General features: G+C 36.4%; 1 protein-coding gene across 1 annotated transcript; it reads right to left on the bottom strand.

Moving 5' to 3' along the window:
• Positions 1-6,260: 6,260 nt before the first annotated feature.
• LOC121430125 lies at positions 6,261-22,134 on the bottom strand. The gene is made up of 7 exons (XM_041627404.1): positions 20,955-22,134; positions 20,355-20,457; positions 19,592-19,847; positions 16,615-16,678; positions 15,689-15,848; positions 9,031-9,131; positions 6,261-7,178 (listed from the first exon to the last, which is right to left on the bottom strand). Exons 1-7 carry the CDS (start codon positions 22,056-22,058, stop codon positions 6,609-6,611), a joined length of 2,358 nt encoding a protein of 785 aa, XP_041483338.1. The 5' UTR covers positions 22,059-22,134; the 3' UTR covers positions 6,261-6,608.
• Positions 22,135-22,229: the final 95 nt, after the last annotated feature.

Raw genomic sequence — 22,229 nt, 5'->3', positions numbered from 1 at the left:
TGGTCTCAAAAGTTGCGCGAGACTTGAAAAAAAAAAGAGTCATAAAATTTTACGGCGATATCTTTTTTCGTTTCGGAAGTATCGCGCGAAGCGTGGAGAGGGGGGGCATGATATTATTCTGAACCCCATACTGTTATTTTTTTCGGTTTCACCCAGGCACGTAGAATTATTTTCAAAAGTTTGCATTCATTATGCACTTGCAGAAGGAAGCAGAACGGCGCTTAATTAAGAAGCCGGGCGCTCCTCGGGCACGAAAAAAGTCGTTTTCAGGACAACTTATTTGCAATCATGAAGAACAGGCACCTATGAGAAGGCAAAGGGACACTCATTAACACATAAACGGGTCCTTCTCGGGTGAAAGGGGCATAGAACACATTCGTGGGGGCACTTTTCTTATAGGTAAAAAGGGACACTGATACGAGAAAGGGCGCGTATAAAGAAGGCAAGGGACCAATTGCTCAGACAAAAAAAACGGGTCCTTTTCAGGTAATGTGGCATAGAACACGTTCGTGAGGGGGGATTTTTTGTTTACATTTGACACTGATGCGAGATATGGCACTTGCTAACACATAAAACCGGTCCTTCTCAGGTGAAAAGGGCACAGAACACGTCCACTGAGGGGGCTTTTTTTGGGGAAAATAACAATTATACGAGATAGGGCACTTGGTAACACCTAAAACGGGTACTCTTCCGATGAAAGGGGCACACACATTACACGTTCGTGAGGGGGAATTTTCTTGCGTAAAAAGGACACCTTTTTCACCGCTTCAGAAAGTGCGGGGGGCACTGTGGGGGTATGACATCATTAGTTTTCTCATTGAATATTCATGAAGAATTTTTGGAACCTATGCTTTTAAATAGGTTTTTTATATTTCATGTGATTCTATATTCCTTTGCAAATGGGTGAATGTAATTGTCATTATTTTCTCATTTGCTAAAGATGTATGTTCTTTGCGGAATCTGAAAAAAATAGATCAAATAAAAAAAAATCAAGTCAAGAGGGGCATAAAACTGTTTCACTGATATAATGCAAATTTTAAATGTATTATAAATTTGTTATTCCTTGCCCGATTTAGATGAGATATTCGGTATTTTGTTTGTTATATTTTCCCCATATCTGTTCAAATCATATTACTTTCAACCTCGAGTATCCTTTTAACAATAGAGCTATAACTATTATTCGTGTACGACTAATAACCTTTATTTACACACTGCAGCCACTCAGCTCTTATAACAAGTATGCTCACCATCACGTTATTTGTTCCCTTCTCCGAAGGTTTGAAAGGATGAGTTTTGAACCTACGATCACCCGTTCATAAGGCGGGTGTCCTACCACTGAACCACCATATCCAGTCTCGTTTAAGTATTTATTTTTAAATTTATTATTGATAAAGATTAAGTATTAAATTTTACTAAATCTTAGTATCACGAGTGTGTATATTTACTTTGATTTAGATGAATTCTGAAATGTAACGATTTGATAATTGGAGTTTATTAAAAGTTCCTCACCACGATCATTTGTGACGCATGTTAGGGATTTTAGAATTCATTGGAACCGTCATATTAGTGCAATACAAACTACGATATGTTGACCGCAAATTTACAAACGTTTTGGTCATGATGGTGATGATAAAGATGACCAAGATGAGGATGTAGATTAAGATAGTGATTACTCTCTCGGAAGAAAAAAAAAACTGCTAAATAAAACAGTCAGTTTTTTGCTACTGTTATGTTAATCACATTTGACTATTTTCTAGGCGTATTTGAGTAGGACTCGGCCATTTCTCGAATTCTGTTCTCCAATATTGGAAATCATTCAATAAGATTGTGACGGGGGTGACAATCCGAAATTAAATTTGGAGTAAGATCGAGTTCTACATCGGTCAAATTGATATATTTATTCTATTTTTGGATTACCTCCCCTCCCCGCCCCCATTGCGATTTAAAGAATTGAGACATATCAGTTGTACCCGGACTATTGATCTATAGTGTATAATGATGGTCGGACACTGCCCCAAAAATACGATGTTTTTTTTGAAGTGTTCACCCTTATGAAAGGAGGGGGGGGGGGGGGTGGGATTGACCGAAGTGATGAGAGATGAAAAATAGGATTTGCGCTAGCTACAACGAAGAGGGGTAATTACATGATGCAAAGCATTTATGTATAGTAGATGATCTATGGACATTAGCGCTCGGCCATCTTTTTCTTTCTTTCCCTTCGATATATTCCGATTCATATTTAGCTTTCATTAAACGATAATCAATCGTCCCTTTTTTTCATGGTCTTCGATTGTTGCGGAATATAGACATTCTCCTGCGCTTTTCCTATTTCCCTCGTTTCTTTCTTTTCTGGCTCTCATTCTACCCTCTCATTTCTAATTATTTCACTTTCTTTACCCTCTTTTCTTTCCTTTTTTAATTTTTTTTTCTTCTCGTCCTTTTGTCTCTTTCTTAGTGTTTCCTTTCTTTCTGTCTCATTTTTCCTACTTTATTTTTTTTCGCTTCTATCTCTCGGCTCTTTTCATCCTCATTTCTTTCCTTTTCTCCCTATTTATTTCTTTCGCATTTTCCTCTTTCTTTCCCTTTTTTTCTTTCTTTTTTGTTTTCTTTCTTCCTTCCTTCCTTTCTTTCTCTCTCTCTTTCTTTCTTTCTTTCTTCCTTTCTTTCTCTCTCTCTCTCTTCCTTTCTTTCTTTCTCTCTCTCTCTTTCTTTTTCTTTCTCTCCTCTCTTGCTTCTCTGCCCTCTTTCGTGTCCTCTCTCTCATTTCTCCCTTACGCAAAACGTAATGAAACTCCCACAACCTACACATATTATGACAAATATGAAATATAATTTCTACAATCCAACACCAAATGTCACAGAATAAAACGAGATAAAAATGAACACTAAATAATTCCTTTCTTATAGTAACAAACATGGCAATATGAAAGTTAGCACTTTTTGTCCATTAAACAGCCATTCAATACAGTAGTTAGAAATGAAATTCCAGAAAATACAAACATTTTTTTATCATTGAATTATTGAATATAATGAATATAAAACATTGTGCTTGAGTAAGAAATCTACAAAGTGCCATGGCTGGCACTTGCACAGAATAAAATTTAGATATACAAATCACTACACGTAACCAAATAATTGAACAACTATTTTGTTTTTTTACCAGATGTACATGTAGTTACCGTTTGGTGTGAACTGTTTACAAAAGAAAGATTTAAAGATGGATTGTATCGTTTACAGAGTAGGGGAAGGCGGGGTAAGTTGAGCATAGGGGCAAGTTGAGCCACCAGCCCCAGGCCAATAATGAATGAGTCAGACATTGTGGTGGTGTCATGTATTGATGACCCATAGCATAACCCCTAACCCCACCACATTGTTTCCAACTTTGAAACAAAAAGTAGTTTTTTAGAGGGAAAAATATGAATTTCAGCCAAAAAAGTAAAAAAGAGTGTGAAATAGATAAGTGCTTTATAAACACACATGTCTTTAAATATAATAAAGACATGATAACAACATTATTAGTCCAGGTATGGATCTTCATTCTTGTCATAGTCTTTTATATGATGGATGCATATTAAATGTGTGGATACAAAATTATCAGCCATGGTAATTCCTATGGTAATGTATCTTAAAAAACAAACAAACCATAAAAATCGATTGAAATGCAGGCTGAAAGGAGCAAATTTACATGACTGCTCTTTTCCTTTTAAATGATGTTAGTATTTATAGAGAATTAGCAAGTGAAAAGACTTTAAACAAAAAATTGACATGCTGGTTCTCCCCTCATACATTTTGTACATAGTTTTTGTGGCTCAACTTACCCCAGAAGGTGGCTCAAACTTACCCCATATATGGGGCAAGTTGAGCCATTTGACATCGTTTTTTTCAAAGGTCACGATGACTTTCAGTGTGGGGATAGAAAGTTATATATAGGTGGAAAATATTTCAGAAGCATTAAATTTCAAGGCAAGGTACTTATTTCGACAAGATTATTAATCATATCAATTCTAACATGCAAAAAGCAAAAACTGTCACAACTTACCCCGCCTTCCCCTACAATTAATCCTGAAAATCAAGTGTACGATTGATCATTAGCCTTTGTATCAGAGGACCAAGGACCCAACTGTATTGGGTGTTTCTATGTAATTCGCTCACCTATCAACGGATAGTATACATGCATGGATGCAACCTCTTACTTATTTTGGGGTGGAAAATGCTATCTTCAACATTCTGCAATAGAATAGGACACAATGCAATTTCGGTATTTTTCATTGAAAGTTATTTACTTGAAAATTTAAAAAAGGTATATTATAAAAAATATTGTTAAAAAGAGCAGTTTTTGGAATGCAGTGTGGCAGGGTAATGCAAGTTATTGACACATTTTCCTACAGTATTTCATAAAGTACAATTTGCAAACTTATGAAACTTAATCAGCAAATCAAAATCAAGGATATTGATCTCCGATGCTTTCAATGAATGGCCGATAACGTCATCAATAAGAATCCTCATGAATTAGGACACAGGAAAAAAATGAAAGGCACCTTATAATGAACCTTAATTTATCATCACAAATCTGTGGTAGGTATTCCCTAAAACTTTCACTGTAATCATTTATCTCTTTATGTATATTCTTGCAATTTGAATGATGACCAAAAGGAGATGAGAATAGTTGCGAGTCATATGATAATATGGACAAACATTAAAATACAACAGCTTATTTTCCATTTTGTTTATTTTGAAACTACACTGTTAGAAAATTTATCCTTGAAATAAAAGAAGTTCCCGCAGCAGAGTCTCAAGAACACCTGTAATCTTACCAGATTGCGTAATCTTATTTTATTATCTTGTAAAATTACAGGAAATTGGTATTTGGTTAGGGAACCTTACAAATTTCCTTAATAAAACACCCTTTTCCTCTTTTTAAACAGACATGTTCTGTTAAATTGCAGAAAAATTCATGTTTTATGAATTTACAGAATGATTCTGTTATTACTTTCTGCAAATTTTTTTTTCCTGTAAAATCAGGGTTTTTAACAGTGTAGTACAATTGACAAACATATTCCCTGAAGTGGAATACGCAATTTTCTGTAGATCTTAAAATACATATTTTTGCACTTTAGTGCAATAAACTTGAAAGTCAATAATGGCGAAATTTTATCAAACTTAATGACAAATTTGCGTTTCAGTTGAACGTGATTTTAACTTGATTGGATCAGAAATCAAGAATTGTTTACAACATTCTCAAATTACCCAAACAACAAAAATATTCCACTTTAACTTAGCTTCTTCATATACAAATTAATGAATGCAAAATGACAACTCCAATCTCCAATGAAAAGAATAATTTCTTCAGTTACTTTGTTGAGAGATTTGCAGCATAAACACAAGAAAATTTACAATTGCTTACAACCCCCAAGAAAAAAAATTGTAAGTATAGTACAACAATGAAATACATGAAGTCAGTAAGAATATCTATGAGACTGAAATTACTTAAAATGGCAAATGCTGCATTCATGTAGATGAATACTGCAACAATAACATCAAGTCATCTTTCAAACACTGAACTTCTGGTGTAAAAATAAGAAATTAAAGTTAAATTGTAGCTTACAACTTGTTTGGGGGGAACCCAATGTTCATTCTTCCCATTGTCACCCTAAATCTATCTCACACTAACCAATTAGTAGAGTGTAAAATCTAGGGTGTTAAAACTGAAACCAAGTTGGTGTCTCTAGAGGACTACACCCCGAGGTGTTAAAATTGCACCATAGAGATTGAACATAACACCAAACAGTCTGAAAGGAAACTATTAACTATTCTATGTGTTGATAGAACTAATACCAGCAAGAAATTAACACTGGAGTAAAATGACTGGGTGTCCTCTATGTACACCAATCAACACCATACTTTTTTGCTGTGCACCAAACTTTATAAAAACAGCAATCATGCTACACGATGCTTCCTCAATTGCATCACCAACTACAGTAGTATCTGGTGCATCCAATGAAAGTACTGGCTTTTAAAGAATTCATATAATTTATAAGTTAAATGGTGACCAACAACTTCTTTGAAGGTCTTGAAGGTACAGCCTGAGCATTGTATGTGGTCTGAAGACGATCCACTCTTGCCACCTTTTTAAAAAACACTGCACTGTAGTAGTACTCCATCTACCATTACCATAGTACAGATCCTTTCCTCGATTGCAACTCCAGATGAAGCAGCCTCTAGTAAATCCACGGTAAGAACTTGCTTTACAGAATGCATAGTTTATGAGTTAAATGGTGAACTGCAACTTGAGGGATTTGATGGTACATCCTTCCTTTCAGCAGCGTAGGACGGACACTGATCTACTCTTGTCATGGTTTTCAAAACACTGTAGGAGTCCACTAACCATCAAACATGCTACAGATGTTTTCCTTGATTTCATCAACGGATGCAGTAGTCACTGGTGAGTCAATGGCAAGTACTTCATTTTGGACTTGTGTAAAGGAATTTAAGATACATTCTTCTTTCAGCATCTTAGAAGTACAAATATTGATCTACTCATGCCGATCATTGTCTGAATACTTCAGCACAGAAGTCTTTGATGAATCCATGTTAAGTACTCAATTGCTTTACAGAATGGACAGAGCATACGAGTTAAATGGTGAACTGCGACTTGCTTGAAGGATTTTGAGGTACATCCTTCCTTTCAGCATCGTAGATGATCCAACATTGATCCACTCTTGCCAATCATTGTCAAAATACTGGATCAGGACTTCCTCCCTCATGTTATGCAGCATGCTACAGACTGCCTCCTTGATTGCAGCACCAGAAACAGTATCCTCAGACGAACCCATGGTCAGCAACTGCTTTGAGTTTTCCAAGGTCACATGGTACTTGAGTGTGTGTTTGTTCCGCCCGCTTGCATTCAGGATCTGATGGCGCAGCTCTGCCCCGCTACGACTTTTCTGGGTAACCCTTAGCCGCGTCCCTCCTCTCAAGGCCATAGAAGGTTCAACGTCGATCCACTCTTGCCAGCATCCGTCATAGTACTGCAGCAGAAGGGAGTTCATCGGATGTTGGATCTTTGAACATATGGCCTTCTTCAGGGTGGCACCCTTGACAATTTCATTGGGTGAGTCAATGGCATAAACCACCTTGGTTATTCCCTGAGTCACGTGGAATTTCAGTTTGTAGATCTTCTGCAGGAGAGAGAACAAAGAGGAAAATGTTGAGAATATTTTCTTTATGTAATTGAAGGTTTCATTCAGCGAGTGGAAGATTAGAAGTACATGTACCATGTTTGTTGGTGTTGGTCGCAAGATCCCACTTTCCATGATTTTCTCAATAAATGGACAAAGTCTTAGCTTTCCAAGACAGATATGAACTGTAAGAACACTCTCTGACCTCTTACTTAACAGATGGAGCGTGGTGGCCCAGTGGATTAGTCTTCCTTACTCTGAAACAGAGGGTCGTGGGATCGAATCCCAGCCCTTGCGTAATTTCCTTCAGCAAGAAATTCATCCACATTGTGTTGCACTCAACACAGGTGAGGTGAATGGCAGGAATAATTCCTTGAATGGATGAGCGCTGAAAGGCAGCTCAAGCTAAAGCCAGGGTAATAATGATAACAACGCACCTTGCAATAGAATATTTCTAGATAGATGGTGCTATATAAATGCCTATTATTATTATTACTTTGCGTGGTATACTTATCACTTGGTCTCATCCCACATGGTCTACTACTTGCTCATCTACGAACCATTTGGTCTAACTGCCATTCCGTCCATTTACCATTCTATCTAATATCCATATATTCAATCTAATATACTGATATCTTACAATTCAGTTTACTTGAATAGATGAACTGTTTACAGATCAAATTTTCCTTTGACAAGCGCAAAATAACTAGTTGACGAAGTATAAGTTATATCCTCATAGGCATTAGACTAAATGAGAACTATACGTAGAATAATTGTAGTGTAGAACAGCATTTAGACTAAATCGATAATAGACCTAATGGGTTCAAGCGCTTGTGATATTAGACTATCTGACAAATGGGCCAACTGTTTGTACACTAAGGCCCGTATTCTGAAGTCGGGTTTAACTTAAACTCAGGGTTAAAGTTGTGGTTTAAGTATGGACAGCCAATTGTTACATAATCACTAACAGTAGAGATATCATAATTTCAGCTCATTCGGCTCTCAAATCATTCATAATTGTGTAGGAAGTATAAATAGATGATTGTCTTCACAATCGAAGAATCAGGAAAGAGCACAGTAAACATAAGAAATAACAACTTAATAAAAATGTTGATATTTTTGGCTTCCCATACCTAAACCACAACTTTAAACCTGAGTTTAAGTTAAACCTGACTTCAGAATACGGGCCTAAGTATATAAAACCCCGCCACTATTGTCATTGATGCAGGCCGTTAATTGTAGGAGTGCTCTATGATCAGACCTGCCAACCTCAGGGAATGAAAAATTGTATTCTGTGATAGAAAAGTGTATTTTTCCCCAATAAAGTGTATATTTCATAATAAAATGGGTGGCGCATTCGCTCAGCCGCATGCAAGCTAAAATGCACACTGCTCTTGCAGATGAAAAAAAAAAAACATTTAAACATGTGTATATCTCACCCTGGTTTTAACAAAATGATTGAAAAAAAAAACCCTCAGTTACCTGAAATTACATTGATCTAATAACCATATTTGTGTGATTTTTATGAAATTGAGACACATAGAGATGATTTTTCTCAATAAATTACGATCTTGTAATTTTTTTTTATTACAAAAACATGTTTAAAAGAAAAACGTACTGCCGTATTTGGTTCCAAAAACGTACTAAATACGCCTAAAACGTACCGGTTGGCAGGTTTGTATGATGCATGATCAATGTTAGTATTAAATCTTCCAACCCCAGATAACAAGTGTGTTACAAATTTTAGTTTCCTAGAAGGGAGCAAGAGATGTTCATGTTGTGGATTGCATCGGATTTTACAGAGACAGACAAACTGCCCCTTCACATCACTTTGAAACACATGTATATTTACATTTGATTTAGCATGCTGTCCTCTATTCTGTATTGGGGCTCTCGGGCTACTACTCTGCTGGGCTGACCTCCAACTGGTAGGATCCATTGGTGGCGTACAAGCTGAAAAGATAAGAAAAAAGTAAATTGTCTTTCTCCAAAAAGAATAGAAATAAGGTAGAGAAAGAACTTCTAAAATTTTTCACAAACAATTTTAGAGCAAGCTTCGAAAAACTATCAAGAAAATAGAAAGCTCTTATATTAATCACTGTATGAAGCTAATACTCATCAAATAGAACAAGTTTGGGTCTATCAAGTGTAAATCAGGCAGCTACCATGATAGATAGATAGATAAATGGTTTATTAAAAATCAAGACATCATCGCGGCTAAGGCCGAATTGCGATGTATTACAAGGTAATAATGATAAAAAAATATATTCGAACAGTAACAGATAAATACAAAATAAATGACACGGATAAAGTATTATATTGAAACTAATTGAGTTGTAGAAATCTAGAATGAAATATTAACTTAAAGTGAATTGTGTATCTAGGAAATGAATAGTGTGTATGCCATTGTAGTTTTCAATTATAATAAAATCGGAAATTATTAACAAATTAACGGAAAACATTAAACAAATTCGCAAGAGATACTTCAAATAACGAAAAAATAAAATGATAAAGGAAAAAACTATATGATTCATGCATGTGCTATTATGAGTTTAATATGAAAAAAGTGGGCAGCGTATGTGTTAATAATTCGTTAAGTATACTGCCAGTTTCTTTAAAGTTTTACGTTTATTGATTTCAAGTAATTACCTATTAAAAAAGTAATCTATTAAACACAAATATAATGAACAATCCTTAAATCAGTGAAAATATTAAGATTATGGTCAGAAGCATTTCCTAGTGTACAACCAAATTTGAATAATAGAGATATACTGGCGGGAAATAAGTAAAACATCATTAAAATTACTCTAAAATTAATGTCACATAAACAAATCAATTAGCAAATATTACAAATTAAATCATGGCATTGCATATGTATAGACTATGATAAACAGGTTTATTTAAGCCGACCAAGCTAAAACAGTCCATTCTTATTCAGTAGTCGGACGAGAAATGGCAGGGCACTACTCCGATACCGTACAGTCCTGCATTTGGGTTCTCTAAGTTTATCACTATGTCTCAGGGATCTATGAGTGCTCTGAAGTTCAGGTAACCAGTCGCGAAACCTGATAAGGAGAGACTTGGCAAAATTCAAGCAGAGCACGTCCCGTCGGTGATAAAGAGTGTCAAGTTTGGATAGTTGGAGAGCATTCTTGTATGTCACATACTGATCACCATAGATGAGACGCAATGCTCTCTTTTGAATCCGTTCGATTGAGGTACTCTGTTGTGCAGTGATAGAGGAATGCCACACCGGGACGCAATACCCCACGTTTGGGCGAACATAGCAGGTGAATATTGTAAGTAAGTCCTCCACTGGGGCCCGGTATCTCTTCATCACACGAATGATGTACAGTTTTCTGGAAGCTCGGCGCACAATATCGCTCACATGGGAATCCCACTTCAAGTTGCATTGTATAGTAACACCAAGCAGCTTTATCTCCCTTATATCTTGAAGAATGGCATCATTGATCTCAAGAACTAGAGGTTGAGGTGGGATTTTGGAGAAGGTAACCCGCATGGCCTTACATTTAATGGGATTCAATCGCATGTTTGACTCTTGACACCATTGTGTTAGCGACTCTAAAGCATCCGAAACCATACTTTCTCCACTTATACTGCAAGTATCTGCAAATGTCATATCATCAACGTATTTCCATCGTGCCACATTTGTTGATGTTTGGAGAGCACTATTTATCATCGCTAGGAACACAAGTGGACCTAGGCGAGTCCCTTGCGGAACACCTGCATTTGCTGACCCCGGGGTAGACAATTTGTCTAAATAACGCGTTACTTGCTGGCGATCACTTAGAAAACTAGAAATCCAGGGAATCAGCGACGGACGAACACCCATGCAATGCAGTCTGTCAATTGCCACGTTGTGTTGGACAAGATCGAACGCTTTGGTGAAGTCCGTGAACACAAGTGTCGTGATGTTACCAAGCTTGTCCGCGTTGCGATGAACATACTCCATGAGGTTAACAAGGTAATGCGCTGTTGACATGTTGCTTCTGCTTCCGAACTGTTGACTGTCAATGTTATGAGCAATATCACCGAAAGCCAACCGATAAACTACCAGCTCGACAAGCTTTGAGAAGTGATCCGTCAGGGAAATCGGGCGAAGCTTTGTCAGTTCGCTTGCAGGCGATTCCTTCGGTATTGGTACAACGATAGACCTTTTCCACTGACGTGGAACTGTCCCTTCTTGAAGCGAAGCATTGACAATGTATGTAATTGGTACACTAAGTTCAACGGCAAACTCTTGGATAAGCTTGGTGGAAATTCCGTCTGGTCCACAACTCTTTCCAGGTTTAACTTTCTTGAGGTCCTTGTAGATATTCCATGGTTGGACCGAAGGAAAGTCTTGTGGGCGGCATGGAAAGCATGTTGGAAGAGAGTCTCTATCAAGCCTTGGGATATCACTGGAAATGTTAACGAAATGATCATTGATCGCGTTAGCAATCCCTTGATGGTCCGAAGGCTCTAACCCAGGAATATCGAGCGTGATACTGGGTGCAGAGGTGGACGTCTGGAGCTTGATGAACTGATACCAAGCTCGAGGATTCTGCTTCTTTAACCGTTGAACTCTGTCTCTGTAATACTTCTTTTTGGCTTCCCGTATTTCTCTTTGCACTTTATTCCTAAGGCGGTGCCAATCAGAAGACCTTTTTGCAAAGGCAGCCTGTCTCTTCTTGATTAGTGCTTTGATTCTCGGGGTAACCCATAACTTATCTCTCGAATGAACTTGGATTGTTTTAGCTGGGAAGAATATATCAATTGCTGCATTGAGATCTGAGTAGAATTCATTGCACTTAGCATCAACATTTCCAGCATCACGGACATTGGACCAATCATGGCTAGATATCCACTGGCCAAATTGTCTCACATCAGAATCCCGCATTGGACGAATGACCTTTCGCTGTGTCTTATTTGGAAGTTTTAGGTGGTTAGAATCTGGCGACCAAAGGACTCCATTGTGGTCACTTCGTCCGATAGGAGAGAGCAAAGTTATGGGAGCATAGAAGGAGTCTAGGTTTGTAATAATCTTGTCTAGGATGGCGTCATTACAGGTAGATTTATTGACCACTTGCTTTAAACCATGACCTTGTTGGAGTGGAACAATGTTTAAACGATTGAAATCACCCATGACAACTATTCCAGCATCAGGATGCCGAGACAAAATGGTGTCTACTGCACATAGAAGATATTCGACAAGAGAGTCACTGTTTGGGTTATTAGGAGGGGAGTACACACAGGCAAGAAATATACAGGATACTGATCTTGGTAAACGACATGGACGTATCCGGGCCCATATTACTTCATGCTCAGGTGGAACAGGGAGATAATCGACTGTAGATGAATTCAGACTATCTCTTATATAGAGTGCCACACCCCCTCCTCGACGTTCTGTTCTGTTTTTAGACTGAAGGCTGTAGCCTTCTAAGCCAAGTGATTCAATTGGTGTATTATCATTGAACCAAGTCTCACAAACTGCAATTACATCAACTTCATATTCCTTTATCACCAAATAGAATTCGTCGAATTTGTTATTTAGTGATCGGGTATTAGTCATGTAGACTGAAGGCAGATCAGACTTTGGTTTTTCACGTTCGATTGGAATTATCTGTTTAGGTCTTAATTGATCTCCATTTTTCCTTTTTGCTGGACGATCATTTGTTACTCTAACTTGGATCTTTTTGTGGATATGCTTTCCTCCACGACGACCTCTTTTCCTTTTGAGTATACCGCATTCTTTCAAGAGAGTATAAACGTCAGGTAACAATGCAGTTCTCTCACATCTGAGTGCAATCAGTTCACGAATAGAATAATGGTTGTTACGTAACAAGTGTTATAATTAGGTATTTGTTCTCAATATACACCAGACTTTACTCCATCGCTTAGGATTTTATGTTAGGTTTAGCTCCGCATAATATTTATTTATTTATTTATTCTCGAATATTTATACAGAGTGGCCTGATCAGCATTAAAATACATACAATGTACGAAAAACGTAGTAACAGGACATTATGAGATACAGAAAAAGGGAATAAATACAAAGTAAAAATACGAAAATGTGTTATGAGTTACAGATGGCAAGATACATGATAAAAATATGCAAAATATTAACATTAAAAGCTGGTCTACCTCAGGGCTCTGTGATTATATATAAGCATTTAAAAAGATGAAAGATTGTTAAAACACAATACTGTTAGGTCTAGGAAGAAATGATCTTCAGTCAGAGAATGGTTAATAGGCCCAAGATCATCTGCCTAAAAAAATGTTTCATTATGAATTCATTCCCATTGAATGGCATCAAAATATAAAGATGAAAGTACGTCCCTCTCAGACTTTATTCTCATCTAATCAGAAAATCCCAGCTGGATTTTGAGTTTTATTTCTAGACAACTTTTCCTAAAGCCTTGCAATTAAAAAGTAACTTTCCAAAATTGCAACTACCGTAGTAACATTGTTCAGCAGTCAATTAAAAGCAAGGTTTCTGTGATAGCTTTAATTATAGGAAATTAAGAAGAGTTGTAAGTCTTCATTGGGGCCTATATCTGCGACTAAATCCTTTTTTTTTGCAAAAGGCTCTTTTAGACAAAATCTGTCCCAAGTTCAGAGGCAGAGCTGCTGTATAATTATTAGTAGTTGTAGAAACAGTTGCAGTTGAACAATACTCCAACAAACAAATACTACTTTAATACTACCCGATCATAAGCCTTCGTTTGGGATTTGTGCTTGATTTTTCAGACCTTCCAACCTTCTACAACAAAAAGTTATTCTGAGGATAAAAAAGTATTTTTTTTTGACAAAAAACAGTATTTTTAAAAATTTGTCTCAACGTAACAATTGCCTGCCTAATGTAGTCAGATCTGTGAAAAAACATGTGAAATGACTCTCGTAGGCAAGAATTTACTTGTTCTTTTCATGCAACAAGTTACTGGCCTGACAGTGATTTCTACCGGTCTGGGACTGTCAAACCGGCACTAGTGTAACGTGCTGTGTATAATACACTCATGTACATACTCCATGATAGGAAATTTTTAAAAAGTTAACAAATCATACAAAAAAGTATTGGTGTATTCATAGCAGAAAAGAGGAATTCTCTAAAAAGGGAACGGTTGGCATGCCTGATTTTTTGATTGGTATTCAAACACAATTCCTTCTTCAATGTGCCCCTTGTTCTATTAGACCATGGTACTTCTTACCTAGTGACAAAGGTAAAGATTCTTCAGCTTCAGCATCAGTTGTAAAGAGTTCCAATTGAACAATGCTTCACCAATCAAATAGTACTTAAAGGACAAGTCCACCCCAACAAAAACTTGATTTGAATAAAAAGAGAAAAATTCAACAAGCATAACACTGAAAATTTCATCAAAATCAGATGTAAAATAAGGAAGTTATGTCATTTTAAAGTTTCGCTTATTTTCAACAAAATAGTTATATGAACGAGCCAGTTACATCCAAATGAGAGAGTTGATGACATCACTCACTCACTATTTCTTTTTTATTTATTATATGAAATATGAAATATTTTTATTTTCTCATCATTGTCATGTGAAATGAAGTTTCATTCCTCCCTGAACACGTGGAATTCCATTATTTTAACATTTTGTGCTTCAGGCAAGGAGGTCCTAATCGTCAAATTCGTAAAAATTGAAATATTGTATAATTCAAACAATAAAAAACAAAAGAAATAGTGAGTGAGTGACATCATCGACTCTCTCATTTGGATGTAACTAGCTCGTTCATATAACTATTTTGTTGAAAATAAGCGAAACTTTGAAATGTCACAACTTTCTTATTTTACATCTAATTTTGATATTTTTTAGCATTGCGCTTGTCTGATTTTTCTCTATTGATTCAAATCAACATTTTTCTGAGGCGGACTTGACCTTTAAATATCATCCAATCATTAGCCTCTGTTTGGGATTCGTGGTTGATCTTTGGAGAACTTTGTATTTACAATGGTGCTCTAAAGCTAGTGAACCCGACCAGAATATGAATATTTAAAGAATTAAAGTTCTGCTATGTTTTAGATTAAATTGTGAAGCCAGGTGATCAAACAATCATATAAGATTGTTTCTCTGGGCTAACCAAACTTTCTCAGGATCTTTGGATTCAACACTCAGCATGAAGGAGTGTATTTTGTGGTGGGGTTCACTCACCTTTGAGCACAACTGTATATTCAACCTCTTCTGCAACATGCCACTGTAGACTAGTCCTTATGGTGGAGCGTTGTGGCCTAGTGGATTAGTCTTCGGACTTTGAAACAGAGGTTCGTGGGTTCGAATCCCAGCCATGGTGTAATTTCCTTCAGCAAGAAACTGATCCACAATGTGCTGCACTCAACCCAGGTGAGGTAAATGGGTACCGGTAGGAAGTAATTCCTTAAGAAGCTGTGTGCGCTATGAACGCCTAGCTTAGCCGGGTAATATAGGAGCGCCTTGAGCACCTTACAAGGTGGATATGTGCGCAATATAAATTATACCCTATATTATTATTATTACCTGATGACCTTTGCACAGCTGTTATATCATCATCGCCATCCTGGTCATCAGGGGGCTCTTGCTTGATGTAGAATGTCTGGTAGTCTGATCCTTCAGACTCTTTATCAATAACCTCTTGTAAGATTTTATTCATGACACTGGAGTTGGTTTGGTCTCTTTCCTGAAAGGTCAGATTTCAAAAAAAGATTTATTCTATGTCTATGTTGATCACTATCATTCAATTTGGCAATAAAAGCTGTACTAAATAAACATTATTTAAATCAAGATACATAGAAAATGAATAAGAGGCAATTTGATTAGGAAATAATATGAAGTTAAATCTTTTAGCATTTGAAAACTCATACTGAAAAACAATTTCTTCAAATTTCACAACAAAGTCTTTTATCTAAACACTATTCTACTAAAAAGTATATTTTTCTAGAGATACATGAAAATTTTGAATTCCATAACTATGTTTTATTCTACAAAAAAGATACTGTTAGATAAACCTGTAAGAGAAGTTTCAAATGAGAAATGATGTGGGAAAGCTAAATTCATTTTTAATGACAAATATCTATTCAAAATTGTTCAGTTTGCTTTTGAATAAAATTATTTCTCTTTCATTTGAAAGTGAAATAGTGGTTTTCTAAATATATTTTCTGTTCATGAACAGGACCCCTGATGCAATTGATCCAAACAGCCACAACTATGGATGGCCAGCAACATCTAAAAGGCAAATCTGTTCAAAATATTTTCTAGACATAATGTACATATTCATCGTTCTCTGGAAGATTCAGTGTGATTCTCTTTGTTTACTATTAAAGGAGATTTCCTGAAAATCTCCTGTAGAAAAAACCATGGTATGGACAGATTTCCATTCAATTGAATTTGATTTGATCTATCGTAACTCTTTATAGAAGGATGGTGGCCCTATGTTACAAGCTTACCTTACTGGCTTCTGTTACACTGTGTTTAGGTCTTGCTTCAGCGGTCGACACATGATGAATATTCCTAGAATTAAAATAAACAAACAGATTTAGTAACTTAAAAAAAATACTTAAAATTGTACAAGAAAGAGCAACAATAATGATCAATATGCAATATTATAGAAATAAAGTACACGATATGAAATTTTTATAAGCACTGAATATCATTACCCCAGCTCCAGCACGATTACCTTGATTGGGAGCTCAAACATTCAAGGAATTATTTCATACTTGGAACTCATTTACCACACCTGGGTGGAGAGTGGCAAATATATACATATGAAAGAAAAAATATTGACAAGTTTATTAAAATTTGAAATTAATCGAATGATGTTTTATTGTCTACATCCTTACAAGCAAATACAGTGGGCGATTTCAAGTATGGGGTTGACCTTTTGGTGTTAGGTCAATTTCCACATGATTATAACACCAAAACGTAAAATGAAGATGGTCCTGAAAAGTCATTAACAAGTTGTTGAGATGTCAATAATGTGATCTGGATCAGTTTTGCAAACTCTGAATAAGTTTTGGAGGTAGGGGAATCAATCCAAATTTCAACACCATCACCAACACAGGACTTGAATCACTCAATGTGTTAAGAAAACAAAAGGGAAAGGAATTTGCTGCTTAGAAGTGTCCATTAGAAATGAAGGTGTCAAGCAACAAAAAGAGAAAAAATTTCAATTCATTATCATACCGCAGGTCCGGCTTTTGACAAACATGAAATTCAAACAAGCATTATACATACATACAGGTAAGCACTATTATCACTATCATAACAATTACCTTTTACAATTTTACTGTCACAGCACTGAGAAAGCACTGTCTGTCTAGTTTCCTATTCAAATTATACATGTACAGTATAATTACTCAGTTTTGTTATCATTACTATCATCATCATACATGTCAACTTCTCTTTAAGAATGAATACCTTCATATCTTCATAAGATCACATTTAAAATTATAAGAGCAATACTGCTTTTCTTCAATAGCGAGCTTTTGCTCACTAATGCATGTGAGCAAGGCATTTAACTGACAGCGCTCTTTTATCATTCATTCAAATAAATGGAGATGCTATATAACACATTCTTTGTAAATGCATGTATGTGTGAACTTGTTTGGGTTTTTTAAAGAATTTTCGCTCAACGACATGCGGGGCTTTCGACAAGGACAAGGCCTTTTATCATTTATTTCTTCCTAAGTGTTGAAAAGGCACCAATAGGTACATATGAAATAGTGAAAATTGCTACTATCATTATGATAGCAAGTATATTCACATCTTCAGAAGATCACAATTAAGATCAAATGTGATACTACTCTTGCTTTCTTATTATATGTAAACTTTTTATTGTTGCTTGTATTATTTTGTAAATTCAATATAATCTATTTCATTACCAAGATATGTCATCACCATCATCATCTTTACTATCACCATCATCATATCATCCCAAAACCAATAAGTCGCCAGGGAAGCCAAAAAGCCAAAATCCAAATCTTAGCTTGTCCAAAGTATTTCTTCATCTTTGTACTGTAATTTTTTTTTAAGTTGTAAAGTTGAATAGAAAACAAGATAGAAGAGTTTCTTTGATACAATTTTTAAGGACTGCCTGGAATTTTCATTGAAATTGCACAATGAGCACATTTCATGCTTCAGTGAACACAAACTTGTTTTTTCCCTTTATTTTCTGTAGCTCTCACTTTATTTTCTCTGCATTCAATCGAGTATATGGGTAAGTCATTTTTGATCAAGTTTGACAAATCATATATCGTTTTATAGCATAGAATGTGCTTGTTCAAACTCAAGAAAAATGTTAAAATTCATTTTGGGCGACTTATTGTTGGCTTTGGGGTAGCCAGTCACATATGACAGACTCAAAAAGTACTTTCATATCTTCATAAGATTCCTGGTACAATTGATATTTACTTCAACTGAGAACTTACTTACTGTCCAAATTACATCAACCCAAATATATGGCTCACATGCATTTCATAAGCGTCCTGACCAATATTGGACCAGGAGCACCGACAGTTTTGGGAGTTTTCTAAAAACTAAATTTCTTTTGAAGACTTTCATAGGGTTATCATTACTCTGAATCTGGACATGTGGGATTGCTTTATTACTGCACCTGTGTATTCATAGTTCAGATTCTCGTGAATTTATCATTAAAAAATATGCTATAACCAAGACTTTAAAGAGAACAAATGATGAAATGTCAAAGTGAGGGCTTTTTTTAAAAGTGAAAACATATTACATGTACATCACAACTTTGAGGGGTGTACATAAAAAATTGAGAGTACAAAACTAGATATCTATGGAATCATGTGTTTAATACCTTCAAACTTGAAAGTTTGGGTCATGTATTAATAGAAAGCAAAGAAACTAATCTCATATTGTTGATTGTATGATTGATCATTACTGTATGTTTAATTACCCAATGTGTAAAAATTTATCATGGGCAATTCATCAATTACTAGGCTTTGTAATATGGGCCCAGTTGGAGAATTTAAGGCTTACAATACATTGCTTATGCGATTACAAGCTAAAAATTGCACTGATTACTGCATGCAATCAATCTACTGTGTAATTACATAGTATTTGCATTTGTAACTGTTTATATATATCCAAAGGAACTATTGCTGCGCTAGCACAATGAGCGTCTCTGGACTGTGTGTGCATTCAACAAGACATCACCATTATCATTATTAAACAATTTTATCTTGTGCAATCAATCAACAGTATAATAAATTAATTTTTCATAGCTTTAGGCTATGGGCCAGCAGGGGACAATTTCACGAGGGCTAATACCGTACTTGCAACACACAGCTTAGCTATTGCTTATAGTTCTCGACTTGAATGATTGATTACATTGATATTAGTAATGAACTGCGTTATCAATCTTTATGTGCGATTAATCAATCCAAATCCTTCAATACTTACATATCTTCAGTAGATTCACATTGATCCATTGGTTCATCTACTTGTATTACAGAGGTGTCTTTGGAGTGTGATGGTGAGTTATGATCAAATCGGTCAATCGCTTGCTGCTGTAGTTGTGCTGTGGGTGTGGACAGAGTGGTAGCAGTGGATGCATTCCTTGTCTTCAGGGTTATAAGCTTCTTGCATTGAGTGGATGCATCTGCAGATTGTACAAGGAATTTTGGTACTTCTGTCCAGCTCAGATCTGTCATTGTTCCTGTCATAAAGATAGGAAAAGTTAAATATTAATTTCTAAAAAAAAATTATTTTCTATTAAGAAATTGCATCTAAAGGTCTGATAAAGTCTGCACATTTAAAGACAAAGGATCAGGTAATAGAGCTAGAAATAGCAGATCCCATATATTCTAGAGTGTATCATCCCCTGGAGACTTGTTCGGGCAGCCGCACTAAATATATATGAATTATGTACATTTCTTATTATTTCAACCTTTAAATAACCAATCTGTTAAGATCCATGGTTCGATTGAACTTCTCTTCAGAGAATTACTGACCTAAAAAGCTGAAATCTGTCTGTTTAGGAGTTTTCAAACATTTATACTTTTCTTCGTTTCTCCAACACAGGCGGCTAGCCATCACATACTGGAGGTCTAGTGAAGGAAGACAAAGTTGAGCGGAACAACTGACGAAACAGAAATTGAAGCTTTTGATTTAACTACCGACCATACTGCTACACATTTCAAGAAAGGGGGGTGGGGGGTCAAACCTTTCTCGATGTTTGTATTTGATTTCAAAGTCTTCCTGTTGTCCTGCTGAATGGGATTGGTTGCTAAGTTACTTGAGGAACTAGTCAAACTAGGTCTAGGAGTCTATGAAGGAAAGAAACAATAATGAAAATACAAAGTGTAAGCTGTATAAAAAAGTAAGTTTTAATGATCATTGAGAGAAGAGAAAAAGATAACCCTTCTTTATCAAATAAACCCAAAATTTACAATGGTGGTTCACTTAGTCAGTGGAGAGAGCTTACAGTAGTAACATACATTCAACATCTTTGACTTTTTTTTAAATATCAAGCTAGACCCATTTCTATTTATTCATGTGTGTACATCTTCCCTCCTAGACAGCTGTTCTCAATGCAAAGTTTGAATGTTGCTAATCATTGCAACCTAGTTCTTGTCTCAGAATACAATGTATATTCAACTTTTGTGATCAAACGGAAGAAGTTGGGCTATAATCCTTAAATGATTGTTGATACTTAATGTCATCCATTGATGGATAATATACTTAGAAAATCATGAACTTAAAAAAAGGAAGTCTCTTTTATTCATAACTAAGTAATTCCAAGAATTGAAAGAGGTGGATTTACCTGAACTATGTTTACCAAAGGGCCTTTGAGAGCAGTAGTACTGGTAGTGGCAGAGATTGGGAGTTTGGGCCTAGTGGTGGTTGCTGTTTTCACCTCAGCAACAATGCTATCCCCAGATGATGCCGGAGTTGGAAGTGTGATAACCGTGATGGCGTTGCCTTCATTGATGTTTGAGCTTCCCGATAACACTTCCAGTATCTCGTCAGTCAAGCTTATCCTCAATGAGTGCGTGGTGTAGATCTTCTTGCAAGATGCTGCTGCACTGATTGTCCGCATGAATGAATTTAACGTGTTTTTCCCCAGGGGTGAAGTGCTGTACCAAGGAGATTGGTCCTGCAATTGATCTCCTTGGCAGGCTTGGGGGATCGTCTGTATCTTGGGCCTCTGCCACAAGAATGGACAGTCCACATGGAGTTTCGAGATGTACTTGTTCAGGTTCAGGACAGGGCATCGAGGATTGCCAGGCATGGCGTGCATTTTAACGTCATCGTCTCGAAACGTGTAGTAGAGTTTGTTATCCTCCCGATGCAAGACAAACTCACTGTGTCTTGCCAAGCGGAGGATCTTCATGCTACTCCTACCGAAGTAAAGTACAGTATCCAGAAATACTTTCCACTGCAATCCTTGTGGGGTCTTCAAATCTAAAATGGCCTGGATACGTCCCATGTCCTCTGGTGTGATTTGGGAGTATTGCCTAGATTCCTTGTCTCCATGGACTCTCCTTATCTTACGAATCACAGCCTTGTAAATACTGTTAGACGAAGGAAATTCTTCTCTCTTCATGATGTTGACGCCACGTGTTTTTAGAAAGTGGCGCTGCAGGCCATATCGAATTGCATTCATTGACTTTGTGGAATAGAAGCCCCCCTTTTTGCTACGAGCACCTTTGTAGAAGTTTGACAGAAGAACATCCAAAGACTTTGTGTCGATATCATCATCAAGCTTTTTGTTTACTCGTTTACTGAACTGCTTCAACAATGATACTGCATATCTAATCTGCTTTACAGTATTATAACTGCTGCTCGTCCCGGATTCAGATCGCATCCATTCCTGTAAACCATCGTCTTCAAGCCAATCTAGAACCTGCCTAACATTTGCCTCCATAAAGTTAGATTTATTGGAACTCGAATCTAAAGTTAAGTTGTCATCTGCATTCTCTGTTGAACCCGAGCCTGGTCCTAGGTCTCCTAATATTCCTAATGAAAACTTAGTTCCTGCCATTATTTTTCATTAGGACCTAGGCCTAACTAAGGCTAAACTAGGCCTAGGGTCTAT

Source organism: Lytechinus variegatus, chromosome 16 (assembly GCF_018143015.1).
Source record: "Lytechinus variegatus isolate NC3 chromosome 16, Lvar_3.0, whole genome shotgun sequence".
Classification (NCBI taxonomy): domain Eukaryota; kingdom Metazoa; phylum Echinodermata; class Echinoidea; order Temnopleuroida; family Toxopneustidae; genus Lytechinus; species Lytechinus variegatus.
The sequence above is the reverse complement of the archived record's forward strand: the minus strand, read 5'-3'. Positions and strand labels throughout refer to the sequence as shown.

Excerpts from the sequence above, each read along its gene's own strand:
- LOC121430125 (XM_041627404.1), bottom strand. The coding sequence starts at position 22,058 with ATGGAGGCAAATGTTAGGCAGGTTCTAGATTGGCTTGAAGACGATGGT. Across the intron at positions 19,848-20,354 it reads AAATACAAACATCGAGAAAG|GAACAATGACAGATCTGAGC; the intron begins GTTTGACCCCCC and ends TCTTTATGACAG. Across the intron at positions 9,132-15,688 it reads AGCTGTGCAAAGGTCATCAG|CTTGTACGCCACCAATGGAT; the intron begins GTAATAATAATA and ends TTATCTTTTCAG.